The sequence below is a fragment of the Balearica regulorum genome, chromosome 1 (assembly GCF_011004875.1).
Source record: "Balearica regulorum gibbericeps isolate bBalReg1 chromosome 1, bBalReg1.pri, whole genome shotgun sequence".
In the NCBI taxonomy this organism is placed as follows: Eukaryota; Metazoa; Chordata; class Aves; order Gruiformes; family Gruidae; genus Balearica; species Balearica regulorum.
The window spans coordinates 197,878,494-197,897,763 of record NC_046184.1 but is presented as its reverse complement, the minus strand read 5'-3'; the positions used below and the strand labels follow the sequence as shown (position 1 = coordinate 197,897,763).

General features: G+C 40.4%; 1 protein-coding gene across 9 annotated transcripts in view; it reads left to right on the top strand.

Moving 5' to 3' along the window:
* The window catches only part of SGCG (sarcoglycan gamma), a 151,424-nt gene extending 132,154 nt beyond the window's left edge, over positions 1–19,270 (top strand). For all 9 annotated transcript variants that reach the window (XM_075742182.1, XM_075742181.1, XM_075742180.1 and 6 more), the window contains 2 exons: positions 12,881–13,004; positions 15,584–19,270. In XM_075742182.1, coding sequence (XP_075598297.1) covers positions 12,881–13,004; positions 15,584–15,757 — 298 coding nt within the window. In that variant the 3' untranslated portion in view covers positions 15,758–19,270. The remainder of the gene's footprint in view (positions 1–12,880; positions 13,005–15,583) is intronic.

The following is a 19,270-nucleotide window of genomic DNA, read 5'->3' as shown; positions in this document are numbered from 1 at the left end:
TTTTTACAACAGTGATGCAGAAAGTGTTATTATATGAGAGTAAAATTTTATAATACAATAAGCTGTTTTATAATATCATTAAAGTCACGTGAGAAAGATAGCCATGCTGGAAACATCTGTGATGTGCCAGATTCAATCATATTCACTGAGGCCTTGGCCATTTTTAATTACCTGGAAAGTCAGGACATCATAAAATTGAGGTCATCACAGAGACCTCTGTTGAATTAGTTTTGCTTACCACTCTTTATCACAACTGTCAGTCTTGAGAGAAGCTTCTATTTTAATCATATCTCAGTTCTGATCTTTAGTCTTCATTCCTTCAACAACTCTGCATTGAGTGGCAGTGGACAAACAGGCAAAACCACCGCAATATTTAAGATGGATGGAGAACTAGTAAACAAATAACTACACTGTAATAATCATATCTGCTATGGTTTTGAATAGGTTATAAGTGCTGTTTTAAATTGCTTTTATAGTCTTTTCAAAATACCGTTAAAACTGGGGTCTCTTTTATTCTTTTTTTTTTTAAGAGAACATATAAGTGCATTTGTCCTAGAACTTTGAACATTTCTTTTATATTGCTTACATAAACTAAGTTCTGTTAACCAAAACCTTGGGAACTGGAAACATCTGTTATTCAAATCTGGCTTTGCAATTGTGCTTGTGCACAGAGATCACCCCTAAGCCATAAGCAGTGTCGGTGCCTGCTGTGCTTATGCTGAACAATTCCCTTGAATCCAGAATCTCATAACTGAGCTTTACTGGAATCAACTGTTGCCACTCATTTCAGATTTAGAACATAAATACGAAACAAATTTGGAACACAGACGATTTCAAGAAATAGAAATATGATGAGAATTTTTTTATTTAAATTAAAGGAAAATATCCTGAAGAACATACCAGCTGACATCTTCAAGAACAGCAAATACTCCCAACATTTAAGAATACCACCCAAAAGGACTGGAGTGCCTCAGTAATCTCCCCTGATTTTTGATTATTTTTAGCATAAGACAAGAGAAGCTGAAAAAAAAAACCCAACCAAACCCAAAACAAACCCAATAGACATTTATTTAAAAATCAGCCACACTTGATATGCATATGGAATAGGGTTAAAAAAACAAAACTAAACAGAACTCATCGCTATCTGCCTAACACTTTGGGTGATCCTAAATGATTTCTCATTGTTCATGTGTGTGATTCAGCTGATAATTCAGCACACACTTCTGGTTACCATTCAGCTTTTAAATATTCAGGCTGCATTCATAGAACAGAATCCTAACCTAGAGGACCTTTGTGTGTCCAGAATAAGCAGATGCATCTCAGATGCTCATCCAGATTTAGAACTGCCCTCTCTCTACAAGCAGAAACACTGACTCACAATTCATTCATTCATTCATGCATTCATTCATTCACTGAAGTGGGAAGGGATCCTCCCACAAACCACCCACACAGATGCATTTTCAGAGAGACTAAGACACCTGAAGCACAGCCCCAGGGGTTTACAGCTGCTCAGGCAGACATTCAGGTGGAATTGCTCTCAACACATTTAGAGTGTAGCTATCTACATCAGATTTCATCACTGCTTGGAGGAAAGCAACAGGTACTGTTAGGGCATGTTACATTTTATCCTGACAGAGACATCTAAAATAGATCAGATTAATTATGCCCTAGCAGTGCCTATTTCTCTCTATTCATTTTGAAGGGTGCACAGGGGATCACCTATACTCCTTGCTATAGGCAGCTACAATTGTTTAGAGGAGTTGCGCGCTTATCAACTATGCCATGTTTGGTTAAGCTCTGAAGAAATGAAAATTCATCATGAGAAACAAGGCCACGCACTGTGCTGGGAAATGCTCAAATCCCAGAGTAAAGCTTTTCCACCTGTAACCCTATATTCCATAAATTCATTTAAATTGTTAATCATAGTTTATATAACCTTGTAACTAGGATTAGCAAATGCTGCCAATTACTGGCTCTTGTTTGATATCAGGCACACAGTAATGAGTCCTTCCAAGCTAATAATTAGCCTGGAGGCCCTGGCCATGCTAGAACTTTATCTTTTCAGGAAAGTCATAACACCATCATATTTACCTAAAATAAGTGTCTTTTCTTTCTAAGTTGGTAAAAATCCATGGTAGTCTTACACTCACTAAAGACTCTTCTTTCTTCAAAGCTTTCTGCATATCTTCTGCATCAAATTTAGACTTCTTTTTATACTAATCTCAATAATTGTGCATCAGCCTCCCATGCTTGTATTTACATGTACATTTATTATCTTCTACAGCAATTCTTGTTCTGAGGGTTGTTCTGATTTTCTGTACTGCTCTGAACCACTCATCTCCACTGTCTTCCTGCAATTTATTTCTTTCTAAAAGCTTACAAATCTGCAAATTTGTATGAGGAAAACAGCACAATCTCTCTTCTAATCTTGGATCATCAGATTGCCCACAGCCTGAAGCACAAGAGAGGATGAAAACCTTACATTGTTTGTGCTTTTCTTTCTTGGAGTTCTTACTAAAGAAGTCTGTAGAGGAACACAATCCAGTTTGGTTTCTTGGGTCCTTCACCTCTCAGGTTGCAATACTTAAAATTTAGGCACCCTGATTCAGCAGTAGAGCAAGTAACAGACTTGACTCCATATCCAAGCTGTTTGAGTTATAAGATTGTAATAAGTCCATGGATAAAATCATTTAAATATAGATACATGGATAAATGGATAAATTTATCTATGAAAAATTTAATTTATCTATATAATCTGACTAATTATGATTTTATTTCTTCCCAACGATGGTCTAATGTAAAACACACAAAAAGTCTAAGAATTCGTTACTGCAGCAGCTCAAGATTCTGTAAGGTCATTGTAAGATTGTTTTTGCTTTAGAAAATGCATTTCCTATAGGTGAGCTATGCTTAGTTGAGCCTAATGAGTATTTGTGATCTTTCTCGTTTCTCCATTCCACCACCAAGTGGCTTTTCATGAAACATTGACTCCATTGGTATCAATGGGATTTGGTCATTTCACTGTGGCTCCCCTTCATTCCAGCCAAGCACAATAATCCCAGCTGTGTCATGTATGACGACAGCTCCCTCCTGAGAGTTGGTAGAAAGGGAAACACGAAAGTGGTTCAATAGTCTTTTTTCCCCCTACAGAGCTGAGAGGGGAAAGTGCTCCTAGCCCTTACTGATGCAGACATCTGGGAGGGGAACCTAATAAACTTTGTGCCCTCCAGAAAATCTAGCTATAAAGGTAACAGCAGCTTTTTAAAAGATGTTTCCTTGATCACACAGAATCCATCACAGATTTGAGAGTTTATTTTTTAAGCTCAGTAACCATACATTATTAATACTTTACGCCTTGTTGATATCAGACAAAAATAATTGACTTAATCTTATTTTTCTTTTCCAAAGGAATTAGTTTTTTTTAAAAGAAAGAATCCTGCAGCAATATTATACACACCATACAAAAGTCCTGTACTGCTATTAGTCGCCCTCTTGTAACAACTGCTAGTGCTTCACACGTTAGGAATGTCAGTATATGTATGTATGTAAAAGTCAAGAACATTATTGTCCCAAGAAAGAAGGCTACCAGAAAAAGCAGAGCCTACTACATCGTTGTGTAATTATTTCAGAGTAGCTCTGCTGTTATTGAGGTATTTGGGGAGTTTCAGTGCATTACAACGTGCATTTGTGTCTGTTTTTTAGAGGTCAGAGATGTTACAAACTGGCAGCAAAGCCCAGCACATTTTGAGACTTTCCGAAGTGACTGAAGACAAAAATGATTCCAAAATGACATTTTCATTAATGCATTTAAGCAATAAGCAGAAGGGAGTCAAGAAAAAAATTACTTTTAAAATCAAATTAGAACAAATTGCTCCATTATTTTATAGTGTCTACATTGCAACATAGTGCCACTGAAGATTTAAAAAAAACGCTCCAGAATTACTAGAAAAATGAGGTGCTTTATGCTTTTATTTAATGCAGTTCCTATGTATGTACACTTGCCTTTAAATACACACCCTCATAGTATGTTTCTCTGAATTCAATTGTACCCTATTTATTTTCTTCTCATATTATCAGACAACTTTTCTGTGTTTTCACAAGATGATGATGATCTTTTTTATTACTGACACAGTGACTTTATGTCGTGGTTTAACCCCAGCCTGCAGTCAAGCCCCACGCAGCCGCTCAGTCACTCCCCCCCCCGCGGGACTGGGGAGAGAATCGGAAGAGTAAAAGTGAGAAAACTCGTAGGTTGAGATAAAGACAGTTTAACAAGTAAAGCAAAAGCTGCGTATGCAAGCAAAGCAAAACAAGGAATTCATCCCCCACTTCCCATGGGCAGGCAGGTGTTCAGCCATCTCCAGGAAAGCAGGGCTCCATCACACAAAATGGTTACTTGGGAAGACAAACGCCATCACTCCAAACATCCCCCCTCTTCCTTCAGCTGTATATGCTGAGCATGACGTCACATGGTATGGAATATCCCTTTGGTCAGTTGGGGTCAGCTGTCCCGGCTGTGTCTCCTTCCAACGCCTTGTGCACCCCAAGCCGACTCGCTGGTGGGGTGGTATGAGGAGCAGAAAAGGCCTTGGCTCTGTGTAAGCACTGCTCAGCAGTAACAAAAACATCCCTGTGTCATCAGCACAGTTTTCAGCACAAATCCAAAACACAGCCCCATACTAACTATGATGAAGAAAATTAACTCTATCTCAGCTGAAACCAGGACACTTTATTTTGGAGAGGCATTAGTCTTGGCATACTTAAGTTGAAGGTACAGTTCTAATATTAAGCTGTATCTTGTGCTACTCTAAGTTTTCTTGTAAGTTTGTCTGCAATGAAATAGCCAGATGCACTTGCAGGAAACTGCAGAAAAGTTCTTTTTTCATTTAAAATAATTTTTATTTAATTTTGATTCATCAAAAATGTACTGGTTTGCATATTACATTTTATTGTGGCATTAATAATAGACTAACTTGGGATTCAGTGTAAGGGAGCTGTAGATACTGACATTAGTCTTACTGAAACAGAGTATGTGTCCTAATGCAGGCAATTCCCAGGAGCAATAACCCTTGGCAAATGGTTTCTCTGAACTAAACTACAAAAATTGGGATGATGCTATATAACCGTTGACCAACTAATGGACTTGACAGGGGAAAATGGATGCTGTTTTTCAAATTTTTTTCATTATAGTACATTTAGTTTAACTCAGCAAAGCTCAGACTAAGAGTATCAAAGTGAATGGAAGAAATACGGAAGACAGCATCATCCCTTTAGGAAGCAATTATTCCACCTTTAAATGAAGAAATTCAATATGTGTGATCCAAATGCAACATTTTAGAAAGAAAAATCAGTCAGCATTTGAAAGATTTACTGTAGTTATGTCAAATCAGAATTTTGTGCCAAGATTTGACTAAGTAACTACTCTTTTTCCATTACTGTGCAGAAACTGATCAAGGAAGAAGATTTAATGAGTCATTAGTATTTTGTATTTTTTGACATTCAGTAAGAGCTATCAGAGTTTACTGTTGAATACTAATACTTCCATGTCCTTAAGATATACACGGTTGTTGGAACATGCTGTGAAACTCATCTTTCCTGTTTGCAAGAAGATGTAATTACAGGAGCCGTTCCAAAGAAAATAATTTTACAAAACAAAACAGAAATGAGGCATATACCGAGACTGAGATCTCAGTCCTGTTGTTTTGTCCTTCTTTGCCTTTGGGCCTGCTGGCAAACAACCAAAAGCCACAAGGCAGAACACCAAGATCCATAGCTTTGTGTAATAATGTTCTTCATGCTACATTCCGATCACCCTCCCCACTTGCCTGACCTCAAAGCAGTAAGCTGCTGGGAGATAAGGGAATATGGGTGGGAACTGTTAGCTGGCATTAGTGTGTGCCTGCTGCTCACTATCCACCTCTACAACTCCAGGTTAGGTTTTGCTCCACTCGTGTCAACAGGAATCCAGCTTTCTCATAAAAAGAGAATATGGTTTGAAATTGCGTATATTGGGGCATAAATAAATACTGACAATCTCTTTTTCCTGTGTAACTAGTGCGTGCACTGGCTATAGTTTACTCTCTTGCGATGTCTAGCTGCATTGCCAGTGAATTAGACTGCTTTCAGAGTAATAAAAAAGCCAATATACTCCTGTTGCCTTTTAAAGGTTAACACTCATTCAAAGAGCAGAGCTGAAAGCAGACACCTACAGAGAACCAAGCCCAATTAAGCCCACAGAATCCTCTAGGTTGCTTTTTTGACTTTCAAGACATTAGTTCCTTGACAGGTTAAAGATTCTCCTTTTCCCCCCTTTTTCCTCATTTTTTCCCTTCATTTCTTACTTTTTCTATTCTTCCTCTGCTCCATGACCTCCAATCACTGCCTAATTTAATTTCTTTTCCCCTTTCACCTTTCCAAAGTCAGACCTGAATTCAAGAGCTGGTGTTCATGGCAAGACTCCTTTCTGCACACCAGAGACATATGAGAGTTTCTTCCTTGCTTAACAACGTGAAAAAGCTGTTTTGGTTATATGCCAAGAGCATCTGAGGCTCTATGCCCCATTTTCACAGCCTGTCCCCTATGCAACCTCAGTGCTTCTGTGCCTTTATAAACCATAAGACCTGTAGCCATTGCTCTCCTAACTCTTCTTGTTTCTCTCAAAGAAATAAAGTAGGAATGAAAAGTTATATATATTCATAATCTCTGAAAAAGATGAGCCTAGTCTTGGAAGTACAGATGCACAGGCAAAGTTGCACAATGATTACTTTCACAGGAATGCAGGCTTGCAGGGTCTGATCTTCAGTGCCATAGCTTTATTGGCAACCTTATTGAACTCACTGTAATGGCTTTATTTGGCCTTGGAACAGTTTAGTCAAAGCACTTTTTTTTTTTTTTTAATGTTTTCTAACTCTCAGCAGTCATAGAGATCATTTACTGAGAGGTGTGTCAAACAGCTGTGTACTCAGAAGAGTGGGAGACATCCTTATCAAGTTTGATTTTAGCATTTTCAGGCAACTTCAAGGTAAACAATAACAATATGCAAATACACACCAGCGGAGAAAGTACCATTATTCCAGCTCCAGCACTTCTGAGTTACTTTTTCTATCTCTCCTCTTTTTCTTCATATTCTTCAATCTTTTCTCTAATACTGTATTTCCCATGCATGCTCCTATATCAATGCCTAGGAACACGTGTGAAGCAGCATCTTCAATCCTGTGAAGACTAAATGGCAGAAAGAAAGGGGCGTGGGATCTTTCACTGTCTTCTGCCCCCTCATATGACTTTCTTCTTAAATCAAACTTTAATATAGAAATTTATTTGGCCCTTTTGCATGGATCGTTTTATTTTAATTATACTGAAGCACTATGGGAGGAAGACTGAGCATATTAGAGAAGTGGGAGTGATGGATTACTATATTTTATGAACTCTCATAAAAATCAATACCAGGAAGCTTTGTGAAAAACTTTTAATGAAAAGGCATTATGGAATAGCTAGCATTTAGGTTCTGCCTGGACCCACCTCATGTTCTTTCAGTGTTCAAAAGGACTTCACAAAGAAAAACCCACCATATACGTGAACACCAGACCAATATCTTATAAATGATCTAAACAAACATACTGTGAAATAATCTGATATAGAGTAAAATAAAGCAAGTCCCGTATATTTGACATTTTATTTTCTCCTGTGTACAAGGGCCCTTTTTTTTAATTACAGCTGAGTCAGGGCTAAAATACACGTGTTACTCTTACTGATACAAGAAGATATGTAACTCAAATACTTCATACACTATACACTGCTAAATTCTTTACCATACCTTTAACACTTTAGTGTCAGGTTTACATTTCATAAAATCTTCTCTGTATGCTAAAATGGATCAGGCTATTTTAACCAAAAAGCAAGGGGGGAAAAAAAAACCAAAACGAAACCCAGTTAGCTGTATGTATATATGTGCACATCAGTTGTTGGGCACACCACGATTTTAGAGGCAGTATCCATCTGCCTATCCAGTCTACTGACAGTAACCCTGGTCTTCCTCAGGTAAGGGCTGGGAGGAATACATACATTTGGGGAACTTTTTTCTGAAGTCATACTCAGGAATTCATCCCCACTGAATTCAGGAGAGATGCTGACTCATAAGATGGGAAGGACAAAAAGTGGCCAGAAGGAAGGAATAAACTATTCCCCAAATTCACAAGAGCAAGCTGGTTCCTCTGTCCTGCTCTGAGTCAAGCAATCCCACATTGCGGCAGGAAGCTTGGGCTCCAGAAGACTGTGGTACTCCTTCTGCAGTACTAAAACCAACTTTCTAATGCACTGTGGTACTTATAAGATCACCAAGGTACCCTTCCGTCTCCTGCCAGAACAGGATGAAATAAGAGATCGATATTCCTGCAGCATGCACCGGCTGAGAAGGGACATTCAAAGTCAGGGTTCAACTCAGCTGCTTCTCTACCACAACCACAGCAGGTTGACACTCCTCTCACATCCTCCCTAAACACAGCCAACTGCGCAATTTCTGGTGATCTGGTATCTCCACGAGTTAGAAACATGCTTACAGGAAAGGCTGGAAATCTCCAAGCCTGTGGGTTGTGGGATGGTATCAGATCCAGAGCCTGGATGCTGTCCAGATTCCCTCAGAAGACTTTCACATAGTCCTTCATAAATTATTCTGCACACCACAGCACCAAATTTCCTTGGTAGCCAGCCAAGACAGTATAGTTGGCTTCTGGACCTATCTTACCAACAAGGAAGAAGACAGTGATAAAAATATTATCTTCCTTGTAGTCGGTTCCTTTAGTTGCAATGGATGGCTGAAGGACCAATATCCAGCAGATGACAGAGCTATGAAATATTAGCAGGGACCACTTACTCCCCCACCCTTCCCTGCCCTTCATTAGCTGAGACAGTGCAGTTCTGTGGATACATCTACATGAGTGTTTTCATTTAAAATTAGGAACGTGCTCCTGAGGGAGATCTCTCAACTGCCTGAGCTCCCCAAATCTTGGTTCTCGTTGTGGAACTGTTTGGGGCACATCAACAGGGATTCCACTTGGATTAAATTAACCCGAAAGCTGTGCTCTCCTGGAGAATGCCTAACATGCTCCAACCTTTCTGGGCGTCCAGTCCTTTGGGTCAGGCAACAGCTAGTCCAGCGTACTCCTCAGAACACGTATAATGGGGGTGTCAGGTCCTTGGCAAATGTTGTGCTGTCCCAATCAATTCCTCTTGCACCAAACCACTTGCTAACAGACCGCTGGCATAGCTACCACAGAATGTAGAAGCTACTTGAAAGTACAGAATCCATCTTCCCAAATGAGATACAGACTGTGACAGGTGTCTCATTTAGGACAGCACATTACATAGATTAATTCCTCTAGATGATAAAGATCCTCACTCCATTCTGTTAAATGTAATTTATATGCCTGTAATTCTAAAAAAAAAGATAAAGTGACTGGTAGCAATATATTCCCTCATCATTCTACTACCAGAATTCAAACAAACACTAAAAAAGGACGAAAGCCTCTAAGACAATCAACTTCTGTCCTTTGAGTGTGCATGCATTCTCCAACATTTGCAAGCAAATTGAATTCGTGTTTTGCCAAGACTTTTGAGGGATGCACATTAACATTGTGCTCAGCTCAGCCTACTCTTTCTCCTTGTATTACCTAGGAAATAGATCTTGAAACTTTCTTATCAGCCATTATCTGCACGCACTCGTGTATCTTCTTCATGACTGACCAACTCATTCACAGAGCACATTTTGCTTTATTAATGTCTATTTAAAACACCATCAGTGTTAAAACCAGTGTTAATAATTGCAGTGCTCTATTCATATCTTTCTGAGACACCCTGAGTTCATGCAAGTATCTCCATCAGTCAGCTTTTCTGCTAGGGCAGTTCCGTGGTCCCCAGACACATAAGCATACAGGAGAAGTTCACCAGAAGTTCACTGCCCATCAGTGTCAAACTGGCAGTGCCTGGACCAGGAAGGGCCAGGACCACTGAAGAATTTTATGTGACTTTAAGGTCAATATCTAAGGGGCTGAGGAAGTCACATGTCTTCAGGATCAAGTGGGGACTGAGAAAGGACATTCGAAGTCAAGGTTCAACTCAGTCATGTCATTCCTACACTAGGTGCCTGTTTCCCTTTTGCTGCATCTTGAGGCACTGAACCTTTGAATGCTGTATGAAGAAATATATTGTTAGTGCTACTGAAGATTGCCTTTGCTAAAATCTCACATATAATAGTTCCAGAAGGCTTTAAAATCACTGCTTAAGCTTCACTGCAGTTTCCATTGCCAGCAAGCTCCAATGATTTAATTAGGTAAATCTACCCTTAGTTAATCTAGAAATAGGACCTGTATAAACAGCAGAAATTTAGGATTGTGATTAATATAGCAAATGTAATTCTGCCATGTAATTTAAATTATATGTAAGTCATATCATAAATCTGTAAATGCCTCCGAATTCTGTAGGCTTCTTGCCAGCATTAATTTTGGTACAAAGTATGAAATACTTCTCCGGTGTTTGATTGCTTTTCAAACTCCATGTCTGATATGTTCTTCAAAAATCTGTCCCAGTCTGCCTTCTTGTAATATTCAATAGAGCTTAAAAATAAAAATTTATGCCTATGTATAGATTACTTAGATGAAATACTTTACAGAAAAACATAAGCTATTTCAATGTTTATAGCTTTTTGCTAAAACAAACTAAGGCAACGGTTGTATTCAACTACCTTGACACTAACTTAGGAAAATATATTAAATTTTAAATATTAAAAATACAAACTTTGATTAATTTTTCATTATATAATACATACAAATGTGCATTGGAAAATAGTCCCATGAAGCAGACCTCCCATGTAAATCACTCAGGGAAAAAATTATTTCCAGTTTCATAAAAGTGTAAATCTAAGGATCTAACCCAAAAAGTCACAGAAAAGTTAAATCACAAACACTGCTTAATAAAGAGTACTAATACTACGTTAGACAGCTGATGCAGAACAGACTTGTACTCGTGCCCTTGTACTCAGCATGATCATGACAGCAGTTTGTGCCACCTCAGAGTCATGGGATAAGGCAACAAACTATTTTATGGATATGGTCCTAATATGCAACCATGATGCAATTACCCATTGTTAGGAATTTAAACTCCCAATCTAGAGTTTAAACTAATTGAAGGTGACTAACCCAGGAGATGTCGGAGAGAGGCAGATCATAGAAACATAGAATCATAGCATGGTTTGGGTTGGAAGGGACCTTTGAAGATCAAAGAAGATAGAATCTCCTGTTACCTCTGGCCAGCAGCGATAAGCCAATATTGCCTGAGTTATTTTCAGATTTGGGGATAAAAAAATGACATTTCAGTGACTGTGTTTGTGCTCATATATCATAACCTAAACCCTATCATGGGTTTAGGTTTTAAGATATCAGCTGGGTTTAGCTTCTTCAGAACTAAGATACAACTGAACTTTCTCACAAGCACAAACTAACTGCTTTTAAATTCTAGTTTTAATGAAGTAACTGCAAAAAAAAAAAAAAAAGGAAGAACTGAAGCAGCCTGAGTAAATGAAACCCAGCTACATCAGGATTGTGTGTGAAATTGTTTCATTGCTTTAGCATGTGATTGGCAGCGAGCGTCTAGACTCACTATCTGACACATACCTAGTAAAGGACCTCCTGAGACACAGCCCTCCACTCATCCAGATCGGTGGCTGTGGAGCCTGCATGGGGCCACCACAGCATCCGCTAGGAGTGTGTGTGCATACATCTGCACACACACATACACACGTTTCCAGAAGACACAGTGGGTGAGCACGTGCAGACCTAGGAACGGGGACACATACCTGAGTTCTGCATTATGGATGAAGCCCCCATTCCAGGGAACGTACAGAATAAAGAAGGTAACACAGATCGAAAGTAAACTGGGACCACCAGTTGATTCATCTTAGCCTTAATATTCACCTGTTTAATGTGGGTTGATAGTGTAAAATTCAGACTGGTGTCATCAGGAAGGGTGAGCCAATATACAGGAACAAAACTCAGTAGGTATCAACTCTGATTCTGCAGTGCTCCCAGTGCTTTCAGATGAAGTTGTTCTAGATAATGGTCAAAAGAAGCAATGTGATCACTAGCTTGTTGCTGAGCTTCTGCTTTTTCTTTTCTTCTCATGATTTTTAATTAATATTTCTATCCCTGCTACTTATTGTGGAAATTATACCAAAATTCTGAGGAAGCAAAGCCTTATCTTTTTGGAAAATAAAAAACATTAGTCCTGCACAGCTGACCCGATGAGGAGATTACTCAGCTAATACAGTACCTTCCTGCCATCTTGTGGCACTGCAGGGTTTGCAACTTTCTGTTATATTGCATAATTTTTATTTCAAACGACATTATTGGTTTTTAAGTTTCAGATGCCATCCAGTTAAACAACACGCATGCACACTGAGTGAAATCTTGGTCCGACTGACAGCAGTGTCAAAATTCTTGTTAATTAAAAAACTTCCAGACTGTACTAATTGTACTAATTTCAATATCTTACTTTGTCAAAAATGAAAGTAAATTCAAACTACAGAATGTAAAAATGGGGTTCATTTTTAAAGAATAAATTACCATTATACTGAAATAATCTGAAGTTATCTCTGAAATAATACCTTACATTTGTACTATGAATTCATCTATATTTTTCATTTGGGATACTTTGGTGTTTTTAAATAGCCACCTCCTTTTTCAAGTCTGCCTGAAGAAAAAAGAAGCTGCATCTTTTATGTGACTTCAGGCGAGATCCTTCAAGTGCTTGTTCAAAGTTTACTTGTTTTTCTAAAATAAAGGAACATATGAGAATGCTACTCTACTGTCAGATTTCCTGCTCCTGCTTTCAGGCTGGAATCACCAACTCGGTCTTTGAGCATGGATGCACCACGAGGAATTAATATCAAAGCGCAAGCTGGGAATATTGAAGCTCTTTCCCAGATGGATATCAAACTACACAGCAGTGATGGTGTGGTGAGTACAAGCCCTTCTATTTCCATAACTATGGTTGATCTTGCTGTGGTAATATAACTAATAACTTCAAGTCTTTTTTCAAGTTCTGTTAATTTAATTCCTCAGATTTTAGGAGACAGGATACTAATGGTGCCAATAATAAGACTTTTATTGTGGGGGTTTGACCCTGGCTGAGGGCCAGGTGCCCACCAGAGCCACTCTATCACTCCCCTCTTTCAATAGACAGGGGAGAAAAGGTACAATGAAAAAAAAACTTATGGGTCGAGATAAGGACAGGGAGAGATCATTAATTATCATCATGAGCAAAACAGACCGAACTTAGAGAGGGAATTCATCTAATTTATTACTAAGCAAAACAGAGTAGAGGAATGAGAAATAAAACCAAATCTTAAAAACACCTCCCCCCACCCCTCCCATCTTCCCGGGCTCAACTTCACTCCCGGCTTCAAACCTCCGCCCCCCCCAGCGGCACAGGGGGACGGGGAATAGGGGTTACGGTCAGTTCATCACGCGGTGTTTCTGCCGCTTCTTCATCCTCAGGGGGAGGACTCATCGTTCTCCCGCTCCAGCGTGGGGTCCCTCTCACGGGAGACAGTCCTTCACAACCTTCTCCAACGTGAGTCTCCTCCACGGGGTGCAGACCTTCAGGAGCAGACTGCTCCAGCGTGGGTCCCCCACGGGGTCACAAGTCCTGTCAGCAAACCTGCTCTGGCATGGGCTCCTCTCTCCACAGATCCACAGGTCCTGCCAGGAACTTGCTCCAGCGCGGGCTTCCCACGGGTCACAGCCTCCTTCAGGTGTCTCCACCTACTCCGGCGTGGGGTCCTCCACGGGCTGCAGGTGGAATCTCTACACCCCCTCATCCTCCCTCCATGGGCTGCAGGGGGACAGCCTGCTTCACCATGGTCTTCACCACGGGCTGCAGGGGGATCTTGCTCCGGCGCCTGGAGCACCTCCTCCCCCTCCTTCTTCACTGACCTTGGTGTCTGCAGATGTTCTTACATCTTCTCACTCCTCTCTCTGGCTGCAAAAGCGCTCTCTAACTGTTTTTTTCTCTTTCTTACATATGTTATCACAGAGGCGCTGATTGGCTTGGCCTTGGCCAGCGGCGGGTCCGTCTTGGAGCTGGCTGGCATTGGCTCTATCGGACACAGGGGAAGCTTCTAGCAGCTTCTCACAGAAGCCACCCCTGTAGCCCCCCCCGCTACCAAAACCTTGCTACACAAAACCAACACAATGGGTCAGCTTAAATAATACTACCAATTGACATAATGTTGTTTTAGCTTAGAGAAATATTTTCTAATAAAACTCTGATAGCACTCAGCTCCACACTAGCACAGTGATCCCCAGGCACCCCAGCAGGGTCCTTGGCCCACAGGTAAACACTCAGCCCAGAGTTGCTAAATTAAGGAGTGAAGCTCTACAGACATCATTAAGAGCTGCCCTGTCAGCAACAGCATGCAACATGCAGCAGCCTATTTATCCCCTCTGCAAGGCTGTATGGTGCCAGTTCTTCCACAGAGGAACTCCAGACCAATGTGTATGTCCACCCTTAACCAGCTGGCACAGCTGTGAGGCTTCAGGACTCAGGCCAGGACAGACCTGGGTCCAGCAACAGCAGCAGCACCCATGCCCTGCTATTAGGTGTATGGGCAGGGGCCTTGTCTCTTTAGAATCATAGAATCCTAGAATGGTATGGGTTGGAAGGCACCTTAAAGATCATCTAGTTCCAACCCCACTGCTGCGGGCAGGGACACCCTCCACTAGACCAGGTTGCCCAAAGCCCCATCCAACCTGGCCTTGAACACTTCCAGGGAGGGGGCATCCACAGCTTCTCTGGGCAACCTGCTCCAGTGCCTCACCACTCTCACAGGGAAGAATTTCTTTCTAACATCTAATCTAAATCGACCCTCCTTCAGCTTAAACCCATTACCCCTTGTTCTGTCACTACACTCCCTGATAAACAGTCCCTCACCATCTTTCCTGTAGGCCCCTTCAGGTACTGGTAAGGCACAATTAGATCTCCCCAAAGCCTTCTCTTCTCCAGGCTGAACAACCCCAACTCTCTCAGCCTGTCCTCATAGGAGAGGTGCTCCAGTCCCTCCAGGTGGGGTCTCACAAGAGCAGAGGGGGAGAATCACCTCCCTTGACCGTGCTAGTCACGCTTCTTTTAATGCAGCCCAAGATATGGTTGGTGTTCTGAGCTGCTAGCGCACATTGCCAGCTCACGTTGAGCTTCTCATCCACCAACACCCGCAAGTCCTTCTCCTCAGGGCTGCTCTCAATCCATTCTCTGCTCAGCAGAGTTGTGCTTGGGATTTCCCCGATCCATGTGCAGGACCTTGCACTTGGCCTTGTTGAACTTCATGAGGTCTCTGCTAAGGAAGAGGATGGGCACCAGCTTATCTCTCTCCCACATTCCAGTGTCTGCCAAGAGCCTAGGCCTCAGAGCAGCTTTGTATGTAACAAGTCTGGGTAGGTGGCTATTCTTAAACCACTGCCTAGGCAAAGTCATTTCATGGCACGCTATGGCATTATTATCTCTAATGAGCCCATCTTTCCTGCTTTCTCCCATGCAGCTTTTGCTCGATGCTGAAACTGTGCGGCTGCCCAAATTGCCTGAGGGTACAAGGGGTTCGTCCGGTATTTCTCAGGGGCTCTACGAAATCTGCGTGTGTCCAGACGGAAAGCTCTACTTGTCAGTGGCCGGCGTGGGCTCCACTTGCCAAGAATACAGCCGTGTCTGCCAGTGACGCACCAGAAAAGGCCGCACATCCCCTTGCTAGTCCGAGTTTTGTATTTTGCTAAAGAGAGTTACTAAAAGCAGAACTTTCAGAATTTTAAAAACAAAGTACTTCAGTTTAGGAAACAAATCTGTATCTACAATTCTGGACTACAGGGTGAAAGGGAAAGAAGAGCACAAATGACATTTCAACTTCAGAAGAATGACTTGAATCATAATATATGTTCTGTCAGTAACACTTTGAAAACAGCCTTACAGAAAGCATAAGAAAAATAAAAGGAATATGTTTCCTTGCTGAACTACTGTTCAGTCAGATGATTATGTGATTGTTAATATTTTTGAGCTCTGTGGTTTTTTTCTCTCACTACATGGAAACACTTACTGCATTAGTGGGTGAAATTAAATTGAGGGAACTACTTGAACTATCTGTTAAGACAAAGCATTATTTCGGGAATTCAGAAAGTGCCAGCAAATGGTCTATGCAATTTTGTTCTTGCAATAACACAAGATATGAAAAATGTGGTATTTGTATAAGTTCTGTGTAAAAGGTGTTAATTTGCTAATAGCTTTCTATTTTAATTTGGCAACATATATGCTGATTTGCTTATTACTGAGATTCATATAAAAATAACTAATACAAAAAGCTCCAGGAGTCATTTACACCTCCCTGTGTCTCAAATCTGTTTACTATACAACAGAGAAATATGTTAGTATATTTTATAATAGTAATAGTTTGTTGTACTGCCTGTACCATCGTACTCATTTACACCCTTTTATATTTTAGGACATGCTAATTCAACAAGGCAATTTGCTCTGCCAGCTGGACTAGTGAAAAGGAAAAAAATCCTTAATTTGGCAGATTGTCTGACCCAAGGAACTGTTTGGGCGGTGGGGGAAAAAAATACTTTTTTGCAGCCCACAGGATTCAATTAAGAGGACTATTTCATTTCCATTTGCAGCTGTTGACTGATATTTCTGATCCTGTCAGAGTGGGACTTCATCACAAACGGAGAGAGTAAAACTGCTCTTTATTATTTTTTACATTAGGACTTTGGATACAAAGTAAATGCTCACCAGAGTCGACAAACCATTAATTGACCTTGTAGAGAAACACAACTGCAGACCCATTCCCCTGTACAGTGTTGCACTGAACACAAATAAATTGTTTGCACACTTCTGGGTAGCAGGATTTGTATTTAATAGTCTGTTGTTTAAACCTCATGGGTTTTTTACTCCTTTGATGCTTTTTTATATATACTTGATATTATTACCCAGGTTGGAGCTGCTATCACATAGTGCCTTGATGTCTATTTACAGAAAGATTTTTACCCATGATCATTATTAAACCCCAGAATGTCCATCCTTCAGAGAAAAGAATCGTCATCCTTAAGGCAAGAGAATCAGAACAAAAGAATGACTAAGACTATGCCGTTTTTTAAACTTGCTACTTCAGCTCTGGTGGACAAGCAACCCTGGGTAGTCCCTGCCTCAAGGGCTGCCTTTGTAATTTATCCAATGAGTCTAATGTACAATACTGAAATTTCCCTTCATTAGCAGGGTGGAGCCCTCAGCAATTCATGCAAATTAGAAGAGCTTCAATAGGAAAAGTAGGAGACATGCTTAAGGTGAGCTTTTGGGTCCCTTCAGGCAAAGGAGGAAAGTGAATCAAGGTCTCCCATGTTATTTGGAGAGTGCTCTGATTAGTAACATATTGCCTCAAGGAGAAGTAGAAAGCCACACAGCTTCCATTTCTGAAATTCCCTTTTCCTGGGCTTAGACATCTACTTTCAGGAGTGAGTCCAGGGCTGTTGGCCCTAAAGAAAGGAATATATCTCTTTACATCTCTCTCTCTCAATTGTATCTCTCTCTACAACTAAACCCTCAGCCAAGACAGGCTTAAACAGAAACCTGTCTTCAGTGTTTCTTTACAGTCAGTTTAGGTGGTTCCAGCTCCATGTGCAAGTTTTTACAATCCAAATTACGAACAGTCTGGGCTTATTCATTGGATAGAAAGTCTGTGTATTAAAATAAAGAACAGCAAATTCCATTGCATGTGCCAGATACCTAAAAACTGCTGCTACATGTAACCTGGAGGGCTGTAGCAGCTAGAGTCTTTTATAGATGTAGTACAACAGCAAAACCAGGACTTCAGTCCTTAGAGGATTCAGCCACTACCTAGTTTCAAAGGCATTTATATTGTCATCATACCTATGTTTCTGACATCAAGGCCCACTTCCATGTGATACCAAACTACTCATTCACCTAATCTAATCCCTAGATGCTAGCCAGATACCATAAATAAGTACATTAGTTACAATCTGCCAATTAGGCTGGCAATGGAAATAAAACATTTTAAGTTATGGATTTTAAGCTTTTGTTTTGGAGGCACATTTTCAAATGTGATTTGCCAGTTAATACGGAGTAAGGGATTGAATCCAGACTTTCCATGTATTGGCGTACTGCACACTGGGTTAATGATCCCACTTTTGGGACCACAAGAGTAACCTAGCCCCTAAACTACTGGGTATTTGGAAGCCACTTCTCTTGCAGCTTCTTGCATTGAAATTGCTCTGGTTTAGTTAACATTTTTACAAAGTTATATAGGAAAATCAGGGTGCAGTTCCCCGGCTGGTGACACAGCTAAGCATTATGGCACCTCAGTTAGACATTGCAATAGCTGCTGCCTTTCTTGTGGAGGTCATCTTTTTGGACTTGCCTCCGTTCACAGGTGGATTCTGAGTAGCACAGAAAACTAAACAGGTCTGCTGTATCCTCAGCTCTGCCAGGATCCGAATCACCAACAGGCCCCTCTTCATTGTTTAAACTTAACTATTCTTTTCATTATGCTACAGACTTGACATTGAAAACATAGTTGCATTATGTAAGTTGTGCAGGCTTTATAAAGCATGGATGGCAACTTCTTCTCACTGAAGAACATTTTTGGGATTTTGTCTTTTAGTTGTGGTTAGTGGAGAAACAAAGTTCATGCTAAAATTACCACAGTGTAATCAGCTGATGCTATAATCCGAATTGTTGTTAATATCGATACAGTTCACACACCACTCTCCATATGGATGTCTTTCCATCTCTCTTTAATATTTCAAAATTATTGTTTCTACTTGAATCAAACTTCAGTAAATAGTTACAGATTAACAGAAAATTATGGCACAGGAAAATAAGAGTCCGCACTTCTCTAGTTTATTTTCAAAAGTGTTACCCAAATGGAGGAAACCCCCCCCCAAAACTCACTACCCAGCATAGTGAACTGTATTGTTTGCATATTTTTTCCGTCAGAAAGAATTATTTACAGCAGTTCTTGTAACTGGTTGGGATTGTTACACAGTGGAAAAGTAAGATTATCAAAATGGCCGTAAAACTTCATTGCCCAAACACAACCCTCTTTGTTTCCATTTCAGTCCTTTAACATTGGCATTCGTCTATCTTTATATAGCTTTATGCAAAAGGAAATTGCAAGAATTAACTGAAAACTGAGTTCTTGAATAAACTTTATACATTTTGAAAA